General features: G+C 37.0%; 1 protein-coding gene across 1 annotated transcript; it reads right to left on the minus strand.

The window, feature by feature from the left end:
• Positions 1-11,481: 11,481 nt before the first annotated feature.
• On the minus strand, positions 11,482-13,357 carry foxi3a (forkhead box I3a). The gene is made up of 2 exons (XM_055180578.2): positions 12,540-13,357; positions 11,482-12,451 (listed from the first exon to the last, which is right to left on the minus strand). Exons 1-2 carry the CDS (start codon positions 13,090-13,092, stop codon positions 11,922-11,924), a joined length of 1,083 nt encoding a protein of 360 aa, XP_055036553.2. The 5' UTR covers positions 13,093-13,357; the 3' UTR covers positions 11,482-11,921.
• Between the last annotated feature and the right edge of the window lie 1,438 nt (positions 13,358-14,795).

The raw sequence follows: 14,795 nt of genomic DNA on the forward strand, positions 1-14,795 counted from the left end.
CACCTTATGTGACTGTAAAAAGATTTATTTGAGTTTTTGCTAAATTACGTGTTTCCATTTGACATATTTTCAATTCCCAAAAATTAATTTGCGCACCTTGAAAAGTAATGGACAGTGGCGGACGGTGACTTCTCTTCCGAGGGGCACAAATTCAAAATATGTGTTCGAAGTGTCATGTGTGTAGCTCGTCGTGTCAAAGTATGTGTTTGTTGGGTCTTGTGAACCATGTGCATCATGTGTCTTGTCAAAATACTGTGTATCAATGACTCGGAAAGCGAGGTGAACAAGTAGAAAAATTACACTTGATGATAATTAAACTTTTATTTTGTCATGGACCCACGGACTTTCATGCGACTGTGCAAAGTGCCCATATGAGGCGGAGTTATAATGTGTAATTATATCTCATTACGAGATTAAATTGATGATCTCTATCAAAACACCAACTACATTGACTCATTTTACAATCCCACTAGCATGTTATTTAGACAAAATAAAATCTTTTAATTCGCGTGAGGAAGCTGCCGTTTTTACGCACACTTTTATGTCATTGGCTATATGCTACTGCTGTAAAGGCTTATTGCACTATTACAGTTAAAGGAATAGTCTACTCATTTTCAATATTAAAATATGTTATTACCTTAACTAAGAATTATTGATACATCCCTCTATCATCTGTGTGCGTGCACGTAAGCGCTGGAGCGTGCTGCGACGCTTCGATAGCATTTAGCTTAGCCCCATTCATTCAATGCTACCATTTAGAGATAAAGTTAGAAGTGACCAAACACATCAACGTTTTTCCTATTTAAGACGAGTAGTTATACGAGCAAGTTTGGTGGTACAAAATAAAACGTAGCGCTTTTCTAAGCGGATTTAAAAGAGGAACTATATTTTATTGCGTAATAGCACTTTTGGGAGTACTTCGACTCGGCGCAGTAACACCCTCCCTCTCTCTAAATATGAGAGTGAGAAGGGGAGCGGACTTTTCAGGCGAGTCGAAGTACTCCCAAAAGTGCTATTACGCCATAAAATATAAAATACACAGATGATAGAGGGATGTATCAACAATACTTAGTTAAGGTAATAACATATTTTAATATTGAAAATGAGTAGACTATTCCTTTAACGATTATTCGATTGATTGATCGTTAATTTAAACGATCATAGAATATGGGAAATTGCATAAATTGACATCCCTAACACTAACGTAACAGTAAACTCTGATTACACATGAGATTAAGCGAGTATTTGGCAAACGCGAGCGGCATTAACCCCTTCAAAGCATCTGCAGCAGACACGTATTTTGAAATTACGCGTGATGTACAAAATTTTACATAACGCGGCGAACACATATTTTGAAATGACGAACCACACACATGACGGGCTAAATACATGTTGTGACGGGCTTCGCATAACTAATCTATAATTAGGGGGGGTGCATTCGTGATGATGAAATAGAATACCGAATTTAAAAAAAAGTTTCTGGGAATCTTGATGATTACCAGGGGCAAAAAGTGGCAGTTTACCAAGTACACCCCTGCGTTTTGGGGCCCCTCGGGGCCCAAGGCAATTTCCGACCTTTGCCTAATGGGTAAGTCCGCCCCTGTCCACATGTCTAAGACAGTGTTGGATTATAAAACTATTAAATGGTTGTCTGTCAATCTGTAATGCTTACTGTAATTATAGGACAAAACATTTACTTTATAAGAAAAGGGCAATGGACATATAATTTAAAGCTGTATAATGCATAAACGGTTTAGCTTTCATTGCGTGAAGATCTCACAAAATCTTTAAGCTCTTTATAAAAGCTGCTTCTTGACCTCTATTTGAATAAGAGTGACATTTCTGACTGTGTTCCAAAACCTTTGTTTATTTAATTAATATGTACGTGTATCAGGTTATTGGGGTGTGTCAGTGCTCTGTATCAGGACGACCTTAGGGCAATCTCTTCTCTCCTTCACAGGGAGCTTGTGAGGGCATGTTCTCCACCTTTGGCAGCATTGGAGTTCATAAACTCCTGTCAGTCCTGTCATCTACTTTACACTTGAGTGCACCAGCCCGCCCATTTGGAGATCAGTGCTGAAATCTAACGGGTCCAACATGGGGAAAGTCACCAATGTGATAAATTGATAAACTGGCTGCTGACAAATATATGAAAAACAATTTGGCACAAAGCACGTCTCACTCCATTGAGCAACCAATAGGTGTTCCAAGTGCAATAAAAATGTATTTAACGAATTAATTGTCAATTACTAAGGCTTAAAAATTACTTTTAAAAAAATCAAGCTATGCATTCTTCTAAACAAGATGTTTTATGAAAGCATTCCATTCAAAACAGAGCTGCTCCATTTAATATGTTGAAGGCTTAAAGGACCTGAAAGCTGTTTCAAAAAGCAATATAGTTTTGTGGTTTTAGATGTTTTAAAAATTGCTCACAGCCAAAGGTGTCGGTAGTGCATTTGAAATACAGACGTTTCGAGAAAGTGATGCTTGTGACTCTTGTAAATCTCTAATTTATCACATGCCACAGGGTGCAACAGAAGACACAGTCCATTATTAAGAAAAACTGTGTTAACGAACACAGCCTGTCTGGGATCCGGTTCAAATGGCTTGTTGTAAACCTAAATTCTGATACTTCTTTTCTGTGTACTTTATGACCTCCAAACGTATCCTTTTCAACATGATATGAAATATGGAAATGAGTAGCTGCATCTCAGGTGCTTAAACTCAAACAGAGATCAACGTTTGCATGCACGCTTGCACGGACTTGTAGACCCCTTAAGAAATTGCGTGTGTTTCTATAGCATGGAAACGGGATTTACACAAATAAAGACATGAACTGCAATAGTTGAGTAATATCATAAATTCTTGCCCACTCTCAATGCTATGCCTGATATTTAAGAATCAAATTTCATAGACAGGTTAACTAAATTATAGGAAAATAATGATGATAAGAAACAAAAGGCCTGATATGTTACATCTCTCCTTTGCACTTCCACAATCTGCTTTTGCGGTTTATGATGTTGTTGTTTTATGCCGTGAACATTTATTATCATTTAATAAATTCTGTAGACACCACAGAAACTTAATTTTTTGGCCAGACGATGGAATCCGCGGAAAACCGAGACTCATGGCGACTGTCGCCAAATGGGTCTGAAGATGTGAGAGTCTGTTGTTATTTTTATACGGCTTTTCACAGGCGACCTGAGGGAAACCCGTGGGACTGGTGCTGTTCTATAGGGGTAGAGAGCTGGGTCATAGGGGTCCGTCGAGTACTCAACGAAAATGAGACATGCTGGGGCAGAACACACAGTTAGAAGCCTGTTCATATCTAATGTCATCAAGGACTAATGTTGTACAATGAGTGCTCTGTAGTTTTATTCTGCAGATTTAGGAATGACTTGTTCTTCATTTTATTAGGATGTGCCACTATTGCTGCTCAATGAGATTTTATTTCTACCTTTGGTAGTCTCAAGATTTACAAATCAAAATAAAATGTAAAAATAGCAATTAAATATGTATTATTTATAACATATTTAATATTATAAAATAAATATATTATTATTTATTTTTAATCTACTGACATCTATAAGATTGTGTAAACAATGTATGTATTGAGAATGTGATGATTTCTTTTTTTAAAAGCAATTACATTTATTTCCATAAAATGCAAATATTACTACTCTCCTAAATTATTTCTCAATCACGTCTAATCATTGAATAAGTACAGCCATTTGCTACGAATAAAAAAATGTTTTGGTTTCTAATAATTTTTCATTATGTCAGATTATAAGTTTTTGGCAGGGGTTCAGTAAAGCCAGACAGGCAATTAAGGTCAGCATTCTCCACTTGAATTCATTCCAGCACCACTTTTCCCTTTAAATTTACATGCAAATTGTCACTGTAATTATCGAATAGAAAAATCCAAATTAGACAAGCTTTATGTCTGTGAGTACTGCTATATGATAAACAAAAAACACACAGCACCGTGTCCTTAGGCAATGCCTGCATCGGATGGCTGTGACACGTGAAAACAATGCACCAGTTTTGCGCAGACATGAGCTGTAACTGAACCTTGAAATGTGTTCATCAATAAACATGACATTTACCAAGAACTGTTGGGGGTTTTACTACAAGCTAATGTGAGCAAAATAAGGAATGACCAACAGCCAAAAATATCAGTTGGAACGGTGGATATGATAGAAATCCATCTTCACGCTTTAAAAATGCAAAATGAGCAACAGAAAGGGGTAAAGCTCTTTAAATATGTACAGTTTAATCCCACATTCACAGGCAAATCGTGACCTATAACATGAATTAATCATTTAAGAGATTCTTTACCATAAAAAAGCAGCAATCGTTCTATTCTTGGATACATTTATTTTTATACAGTGTAAGAATTTTACGCAGCATTAATTTCACACCTACGTTTATAAATGCACATTTTAGTAAATAAAGCTGTGCTGCTTTTTTAAATATTCCTTATTCATTTTATGTGACTCGTGTTACATGCAGTGCTGCTGGTATTCTGGTTGTGCTGCGGGCAGATCAGGACCCCGGTTAAACATTACACGCCCCTCATTGGGAAAAAATAATACATTTATAAATGAACTTAGAAGTAGTAAAGATTAAACTGACGAAATCAATTCGAGGGAAAATGTATACGATCGTTTTTGTTTTTAAGTGTTATTTCTGGTTGTGTACCTTTAAATTCATAGAAAGTAAGTGCACGCGGTGTCGTTGCTTTGAGCCTGAGAGAAGAATTTGGCGGTTCGTGGCGGCAGTTGAGGGATCTCAGTCATGTGCAGCGCCGCAGGATGAGCGGCTCTCTTTCTGATGATATATGTCTGTCTCACCTTTGCTACTGTCTGTCTGACTCTTACCTGCTAGAAGCCAAACGTATGAATGTTATCGCGATTTATTACACGGCCTTCTGGGATACTTCGGTCTGAAGGTCAGTCGCCCGACATTTCGCGAACTGTTGTCTCCCATAACAACCGCTAAATACGACTGATAACACTCCGCTCGTGTCATCTTGACCGGTACTACTTAAATGTTTAACGTATTACTCCGCTTATCTCTGATGTCAGTCAGTATAATTGTGTACCGTATTTCAAAAGACTATTTATAGTTCAGTTTCCTGATGTGGGAATAAACCTTCGCTGTAGTATAAGCATAATGTAGTTAAGTTACTTCCTTCGCAAAGTATTAAACAGCTCGTTGGAATAATTGATTCTGATTAGCCAGTCCTGACATTTGCAGGTTTGTTATTTTAAGATAACATGAATAACACACGGTAACCCGGATGCTGCAAATTATTTTGACAGGTACAGTTTAATATTACACAAAATATAAACATGTCTTTTATGACATTATATTTACAAATTATTATACCAATACCAAATGGTGTGCTTGTGACATTTGAATGCCTTGTCTTAAAACCGAAAGTAAACACGTGTCCCTCGCGGAGGTCCCCATACGTAAAAAATTAACAAATAAAATATTTCAAATCAATATTTAATGTTACTTACATTATGTATAAGTTAAAGAGGCGTGTAATAAGCGGGATAATGTACAGACGGCTGGTTGTTATCCCGAAATAAGACCATGATACAAGACCACACTGTCGGGGCTTATATTTCTTTAGCCGACTGCCTATGCATTATCCCTTACATAACAATTGATGCTATATATTTCTTAACATTCTTGTGCTTTAATGTGCAAGGAAACTGAATGTTGCATATGTCGCAATTTTGGTGTTTATTTATTGTCTCATTGCAAAATAACAATCAACGCAAAGCATTAGGCCTATAACATTCTTATGCTTCATAGATACATTATGTCGCCTTGGGGTTCTAATGCTGCGTTTACACCAGCTGCGGTAGAGGCGTCAGGCGTGAGTGATTTCAATATTGAGTCAATGTGAAGGTCTCGCGGCACAAATGAGGCGTTTAGCGTGGCACGATACGCGCAAATGGTGTTTTTTGTGCATTTGTCGTTTGACGCGAATTTGGGGTTGATGGCCGAGTTTAAATTTTTTTACTTTGGCTGATTTTCGCGCCACGTTGACCAATCAGGAGCCTGCTTGCTGCTGTGGTGCCAGCCACGCCTGGAGTCACTAAACATGAAGGAACGCTTGATATTTTCCGTGAGCAGTCACCCGGAGCTATACGACACAAGTTCTTATTTCTATGGAGACAGGAATAAAAAGGACCTCGCTTGGAAGAGTGTCAGTGAGGACATTGGGCAACCTGGTAAGTTGTAAATACACATTTCACTTTTATCGACCCGGGGCATTCCAGCCGTTTTTAAAACTATTTTCCCCCAATAGTAAGGTGGCCAAATACAAACCGGTAACTTTCTCAATAAATGCACAATCAACATCAGCCATCTTGTAAACAGACAACCGTATAGTACTTGCCCCTCCCACAAGATGCGGATTTCGCCTCTGACGCGTGTCAAATGCTTGCTTTTTCCGCTCGTCTACTTCGCTCTAGACGCGTAAATGCATTCAAACTGTTTAAGTGGCAAACTAGGCACGGTACACACGATTTTGACGCCTCAAACGCGTCTGGTGTAAACGCAGCATAAACATGCGTCAAAACCGCCGCCATCTTGGAACAGTGGTCTTGTCATAGGAAGTAGCTAGGTAAAGCTGATATCTCCGCCTTTACTTCGAATACATGGACGATGCCGGACTTTTGTGCCTTGTATGGATGTTAGGCTTACTAGCACTATGCATTATAGTTAGAAAAAGTAGATTTTCATAATACAAAAATAAATAAAAAAATTCAGGACTCAATGCTAAATACATGTCTGACTGTTGAAACGAACCAAAAGAAAACCTAGAAAATCGCATTCATGACAATTTATGGTGAATTTATATCCGTTACACCATTGCCTACAATGTCGCTCATGAGGGGCTCCCCTGTTTTAAGATGGCGGCTCTATTCGACATCTAGTGTACATATCTATGCTTGTGCTTACCGTAAAGCCATCGGACAAAATTTAAGTTACATTATTTCGCAATTTTGGTGTTTATTTGTTGTGTCATTCAATTGTATGACGTCTTTCAATCCAATTAAGCCTATAAATCAGTTATTCAATTTAATGTATTTTGGGGGTGGGGGGAAAGTAAGGCATGTCTGGACTTGTCGAAGTCTTCCACCAATTTAGAAGAGACCACCCATGTTATAAATTGTTTTATTATCTCAGCGCAAATAAACCTTTTAACCAACTGTTTATATTAATTACTTTTATTTATAAATACTAACGATAAATTGATCACATATCAAATAAATGTAGTCGGTTCTAAAATCACTCTTATTTTTCATGTTTGTAAAAGACACTTCTCATACAATTTTTAATAAATTGAATGCATATATTTATTAAATATTCTCTGCAATTCATGCCATATTAAAATATTTTTTTTAAAGATTACTCTTATTTAAAAAAATGCATTACTGAGAAAGCACTTAAGCCGATTTATCACCACACGGTCTTAAAGCTACAGAAAGCTACACTCACATACTCCTTATGTCCCATTATTTAATTCTGTTGGTATGTTTCTTGTATTATAACCCCGACCATGAACATCATCTCCTCAAGAACATCTGCTTAAAGGGACGCTACAGGTTTTATCATCACCTGTACTTGATGGGGCCGTAGGGCGTCTTTAATCAGGTTGTCTCAATCTATCTCCCCATCGGGCCTTTTATTTACAAACAACATTGGCCTATTGATGTGGCATGCGTCGGTAAACAGTAGGCACACTTACAATGTCGTTGAATGAGAGACACCTCATAGGAATTCACACATCTCAATAGAGAAGCCAATTCAACCAGACCAGACTGCTTTGAAACTATTGTGTGTGTGAATGGAGATGAAGGAACTTGTGTATGAAGGTGGGGCGAGGTTTTGAAGGTCCAGAGATGTGTTTGTGTGTGTGTATAAGTGGCACATGCCAGGTTTATCAGAGAATCTGTGATGACCTGGTGATCATGATGCCTCTGTTGTCATGCACAGACACCAAGACTAAGATCTTAATGTTACTTAAAATGGATTTAAATGAGCTCTTGGCAGCACAGCTTTCATTATCGCAACATAATTTCAGAAACAAATATGTGGTAATAATGCAAATGAATATCATTTTGAATCGGACTAAATCCATAAAATATGTCAACATGATGAATTCTTTTGAAAAACAACAAAGAGTGTTTATACTGTTGCCCCAGATGAAGCATTAAAGGAATAGTTCATCCAAAAAAATCTGTCATCATTTATTCACCCTCATGCTGTTTTAAACCTGTATGAGTTTATTTATTCTGTTAAACACAAATAAAGATATTTGATAAATGATGATAACTAAGTTGACGGTACCCACTGACTTTCATTCTCTATTAGGATAAACAAATATTATGAAAGTCAGTGGGTATACCATCAACTGTGCTGTAGCCATCATTTATCAAACTATCATCTTTTGTGTTCAAAAGTGTAAAGAAACTCGTACAGGTTTAGAACAACATCAGGGAGAATAAATGGTGACAGAATTTACATTTTTGGGGGAATTGTCCCTTTAAACACTCCTCAACATGCTCCTGCAAACGCAACACTATTTAATGCTATTTTCACTGGTTAACTTTAAGCAACTACTGTATAAACGCTGTAAAGCATTTCTAAATACATTATGCCACAGGCAATCTGATCTAGATCAGTGTAAGCAGGAGACAGCCGCTGCTGAGCAGGCACCTGGCTATAAACACACGGCACACTCTCTGTGTTTTTAGATTCAATCGATTAGATCAAAGTGACACATCTAAATGTAGAGCCAATTTGTTGTGCTAAAACAGTGAATCTTGTGTTTTGACCATAAACACCTGAAGCAGGAACTGGAGTGCTGGAGGGAGGGGCCTTCAGATGATGTTGTATCTTCATATATCAGTGCTGACTGAGTCCTGCTTGTGTAGTCCTTTTGCTACTGGGCCATAAATCTTGACCATTTAGACTTTAACACCATTGTAAAATAGGTAATTTACACAAGTACACACAGGTAGGCAGTCCCATTAGGGTTTATTAGGTTACATTATTACTGTACATAGACATTTAAATGTCATTTGAATATGAAGCAGACAGGATTTTTTTAAATTCTGAAAAAATCCTAATGTTATAATGTTATAGACTTGTTATGCATTATTGAACATTTTAAAGCTTCACTTTATCACTTTTAGATTCACTTTAAGAATTGCATTATAATATATATATACAGATATGCAGTGTTGGGGAAAGTTACTTTTAAAAGTAATGCATTCCAATATTAAGTTACTCCCCAAAAAAAGTAAGTAATTGCGTTACTTAGTTACTTTTCATGGAAAGTAATGCGTACGTTACTTTTAAGTTACTTTTAAGTTACTTTTTCTTACTTGGCTGAGGCTTGATCTCTTTCAGGCTTTGCAGGTGGCTTTTACGACTGAGAAGTTCTCCACGAGAAATTGCATATTTCCATCGGAAAAATGTTAAGCTCTGGCCTGCCATCTCCGTTTCTGACTCAAACTGAGTGCGTAAATCTACATTAATATGTTCAGTTTAATGCGGTACATTGTTTTTTCGAATTAATTAAACTGAAAAGTAACTAAAATATTACGTATTTATATTTGTACATTTATAAAGTAATGCATTACTTTACTCGTTACTTCAGAAAAGTAATATTATTACGTAATGCACGTTACTTGTATGCTTTACCCCCAACACTGCAGATATGTATATAATAATTTAAAGTAACAAAAAAATAATGTTTCTAGACTAAAAATATAATTATATAGCACAATTATTAAAAAAAATATTATATTTTTTTTGTAAAAAGTAAAAATAATACAAAACATTTAAGTAATTCTAAATGAACACATTATTGAGTAACTTAATTTTATCATGTAAAATCCACTTTAAATTAAAAAAAGAAGCAATTAACTTAAATTTGAAATTAAACGAAACAAATTGAATTAAATTTTGTTTTTAACAAAAAAGAAAGACTTGTTAGTTTTAATGTTCATTTATCTTTGAGATTTAGAAGAGTTTCTGTTTAGCTTAATGTCACTTTGTACTGTACAAATGTGTATAGTCCTCCAAAAAGAAGTGAATGAATGGCAAGCATGCCATAACAACAGAAGAAAATATTTCAGTTTATTGAATCTGTTTTCATTTTTTCTGCACTCCCAAGTTTTGACATTCTATATGATCTTCATTGTGTTTATTGGATGTTGAATGATGTTGAATCAGTAGATTCACTCCCTCAGGGAGTAAACGAATTTGATTGCACAATTTAACGTATAATGACATGGCAGTATGCAGAATTTTCCATTCCATCACATCAAATGATCCCTACGTTGCAACTCTCCAGGGTCAACATAATAGTAAAACATTTGATCCCTATTTGCAGCTTCTCAAAATGTTTAAGAAAATGACATATCTTACATTTTTATTGGATTTCATCATACAGTACAATGCTCTGGATCCCTATACCAACTCTGACTAGTGAATAAGGGAATATTTCCTTTCATCCGAATAGCTGTTATATAGCAACCAAAGAGAAAGTCTTTGACATCCTGAGGAACAAGTTTTCCTTCATATATCGTTTTATTATTTGGTAACTCTTGCTGTCAAACCAGTGTTTGTTGTTTAACGGTTTCTTTAGCTGTATTCCTCTCTCACCTTTCTTTTAGTGTGGGTCAGCTGCTATAATGACAGACAGCGGGTAATTTTGACAGCCTTTTTGCTCTCTCTCCTTAGCTTATAAGTGTTCTTGTCTGGTCACGCATGAGCTGGTTGTGTTTTTCGTTGTCGTTTCTGTGGATCAGATAGATTAGTCTTAAATCAGCCAGAAGAGTTGGCAATTACATCGTGTTCTCTCCCTGCTAATTCTCCGCACGCTTTTTTGTCTTTAAGGCGTGTTGTTTAACGGTTCCTTTGGAGTTTTCCCTCCCCACCTCACTTCTTGTATTGAATGGATCACTGACTGTATTGACAGATACCAGGCAGTTTCAGCTTAACTAAGCTACATGCGTTGACATCACATCTTGATAACCGCTATACGATAAGGCTGAAATGTGGGTGAAAGTGTTGGGCTACATTTGCATCTCTGCTGTTGATGTCATTGTGAAATCGAGGACTTTAAAATTAAAATGATTACTAAATTATAGTTTCATTTTACTTACTATTTAACTCAAGTGTTTTATAGTTTAAAATAAAGTGTAAATACATTTTTATAAAAGAAAAATTCAATATGCAGTGTAATAGCTACTGATTTTATTTATTTATTTGTTAATTTACCATAATGCACTGTGGTCCCTAGTTGTCACAGGTGCTGTATACTCTTTAAAAAAGTACACCGTATATATAGTATACCTAAATGGTTCATATTATGACCTTTTGAAAGGATACTGCCCCAGTGACAGCTTGAGATAATTTTATTTTACCATTTTTTTCTGACAGCGTGACGACGAAAGCAAGAAAGATTTTAAAAATTGTAAATATGCAGGTTTATTTTGCCAAATACATTATATATTACAGTCACAAAACATATAAAGCACAAATACAAAATATTAAACAAATTGACAAAAAAAATACAAATTCATACTTATTACAAATCAGTGCATTTCTATATGTTGCATCGAAAACAGACACTTTAGTCAAAATGGACATGTTTTGCAAACAACACACAACAAAATGAGACAAGGAGATGTTGTTTTTCAGCTGCACCAAGAAAGTCAAGAGTCAGCGCGCGAGCCTGTATATAAGAGGGTAACCTCCTCCATATCTACTCTGATCTGCTGACTCAGATACGGCTGTGGGAATGTGGCTCTCCCAAGTGCCTGCACCCACAGGTCGTGCCCAACAGCACAATGCCTTGTGTCCACCAGAGCTTTTCTGTGCTACACCTCTGTTCCCTCCCGTGGATACAGCAAGTCAGTGGAGCCCAGCACGGGATAGGCCTGGTTGGTAAACTGGTTGAGAATCGAGTTACTATAGCTATCTGTGTACTGCGTGGGTGAGGAGGAGATGTTGGGTTGAAGAGGCATGTGGGTGTCCCATTGTGGCACGGTAGCGGTCGGCGAGTACGAGCCGTAGACCCCTGTTGGAGAACCTCCGTGGCTTCCGTCCACAGGCAAAGGCAGAGAAGACGGGAGTAGAGCCTCTCTCCCAACATTACTGGGTCCCGAAACCACGTCGCTCATCTGAGTTAGGAAGCCATTGAGACATGGAGTTGAGCTTGTGGAGACTGGAGAGTTTCCTCTTTCGGGTGTATCGTCTTTGGGGCTGTTCAGTGCCGAGTCTGTTCCTGAAAAGCTCTTTCCTTCCTCTTCAGCCAGAGAGTCGGACTTTCGCTTTCTCTTGCGACGGAAGTTGCCGTTATCGAACATTTTTTCACAGTTTGGGTCGAGGGTCCAGTAGTTACCTTTCCCTGCAAGAATAAAAGAATAGCATTATTTTTATGTACTTTAAACTTTTAACACCTGGAAAAAATGGATAAATCTGGCACATGTTCTCACCTGGATCACTGTCATCTCTGGCCACCTTCATGAAGCAGTCGTTGAGCGAGAGGTTATGCCGGATTGAGTTCTGCCAGCTAGCTTTGCTCTTGTTGTAAAAGGGGAAATTGTCTGCCACATACTGGTAGATTTGGTTAAGAGTGAGACGACGGTTCGGGGCTCCATGTATTGCCATTGCAATAAGTGCTGAGTACGAATAGGGAGGCCTGACTAGCTTCATCAGGTCTTCCTGGGAAGGCATTGAAAACCAGCTGAAGCCACTCTCGGTCCCTCCAAGTCCTCCTGTGGCCAAATAAGGCCTTGTCATATTGTAGTGCTGAGCTCCTCCACCAAGACAAGGAGCTGAACTGAGCCCAGCTCCGTTAAACCACAGGTACGGGTTTGAGGCGGGGCTGGCATAGTCTCCGAAATCATAAGCAGACGGCAGAGTTGGCTGTGGACTGGGTAATTGTTGAGCGCTGTAGAAGCTGTCACTGTACAGACTGTACTCCTGGGACTCCTGCCCCATGTTGTGAAACTGGGGTGAAAGGGCTTGGGGTACAAAAGACGTCATGGTCTCTGTTTTTTGGTTCTGTGCTCTGTTGCTCCAGCGGTGCTCTTCGGTTGTGCTGTGTCTATGTCTGACACAGGTAGATATGTCAGGTGCATCACAACCTGACACCTGTCTCACCTGAACTATTTATACAAGTTTTTCAGCACCCTCTGTGCTCCGATTGGCTGCTACTGTCACACCTCAGCCCTCATTTGTTTGGGGGTGGAATAGCCCCTCGGGGGGATATAAATATATCAGGGATAGCTTAAGTTTTATGAGTGACTAAAATAGATTAATTTGATTAAATTCATGAAGAGAATGCACACATTACATAAAATCATAAAAAAACGAACTGATAAATTAATTTTAAAATAACCAATATCAAACCATTAGAGTGAATTATACACATTGTGCCACTTTTATCTGAATTCACCCTTAATCAAGTAATTTTTAACATTTTACAATAAGTTTGTATTAGTAAACATTAATAAATTAACTTACTGCATTAACTAACATGAACAAACAATAAACAATATTGTTTTTCAACATGCATTAATCCTAGTTAATTATTCATGCATTATAATTAATGTTAACAGTTACAACGTTTGATTTTATAAATGTATTCGTAAATGCCGAAATTAACATAAATGTTGTAAAAGTGTTTGTTCGTTAGAATACTGTTAGTTAGTTCATTGTTAGCTAATGCATTAACTAATAATAGGCTATTAACAAATGCAACCTTATTGTAAAGTGTTTGTTTTTTTATTCTAAATATTTTAATAGCAAATTAAAATAAAAAATAAAATTATTTTAATAAGCTAAATGTCTTAAAAAATAAAGAGCCTCAATGTAAAACGTTTCTAACGTGAGACCTCGTAAACGAAATGTAGCCTGATAAAGACACAGGTCATGTGTTGTTGGAGTGATTCATTTGTTTGCATTGTAAAATCACTTAAAACAGTCAGGGGTGATATGCCATTTCACAGAGGATAATGGGAATTCAATTCAAGCCATTCCTGTGTCTCTATCGCAATTTACATTGTAAAACAGATCGCACGAGCACCACCCATTCCTGCACGCGCCGGGAGATTCACCTGCTGTCTCACCTGAAGGCTCAGTGAGTGACATGCAGCTACTGTTTGATGTAGTTCTCAGACTCATAACTAACCATTATTTTGTTATAGTTGATAGTAATTGATTTAATAATTTTATGGGCGGATTTATTACCATTTGTAGTTTTACTACAAACTGCTATATAGTGAGACAATAGTAAATTTGTGGTAAACTTTACTGTGGTTGCACGGATATTTTTCGTAAGGAACATGCTGATAAAGTGGTGATGACTAAACGATAACTGAAAAGATAACTACAATGAGCGTCTAGTTATTAGCATACACACTAACGGACGACAACGCTATGTTATGTATAGCGCGCGCGCTTCACGCTTGCATTTTGAACGCGCGAGCTTTATAATCAGAATGGATTTTGATTGGCTGACAGTGTTTCATTTCTCATCAACAGTTAACGAAATTGTTTTACTGTATCTTTGTCATTATAATTTTCTCAAAATTTTAGGACTTTTAAAACTTTATATAGTAAGGTATTTGTCCTTGATGTGAACAGATTTACACACGCAATTATTATTTTGAAATTTAGAAAATAAAGAGGAAAAAGAAGTTAAAAATAAAAGTGATAAAAAAATAAAAGATGTTAAAAATGACAAT

This window comes from Misgurnus anguillicaudatus, chromosome 9, assembly GCF_027580225.2.
Source record: "Misgurnus anguillicaudatus chromosome 9, ASM2758022v2, whole genome shotgun sequence".
NCBI classification, from domain to species: Eukaryota; Metazoa; Chordata; class Actinopteri; order Cypriniformes; family Cobitidae; genus Misgurnus; species Misgurnus anguillicaudatus.

Bases quoted from the DNA above. Each gene is read 5' to 3' on its own strand.
- foxi3a (XM_055180578.2), bottom strand. From the start codon at position 13,092: ATGACGTCTTTTGTACCCCAAGCCCTTTCACCCCAGTTTCACAACATG. The intron at 12,452-12,539 runs GTGAGAACATGT...TTATTCTTGCAG, and splicing joins CAGAGATGACAGTGATCCAG to GGAAAGGTAACTACTGGACC.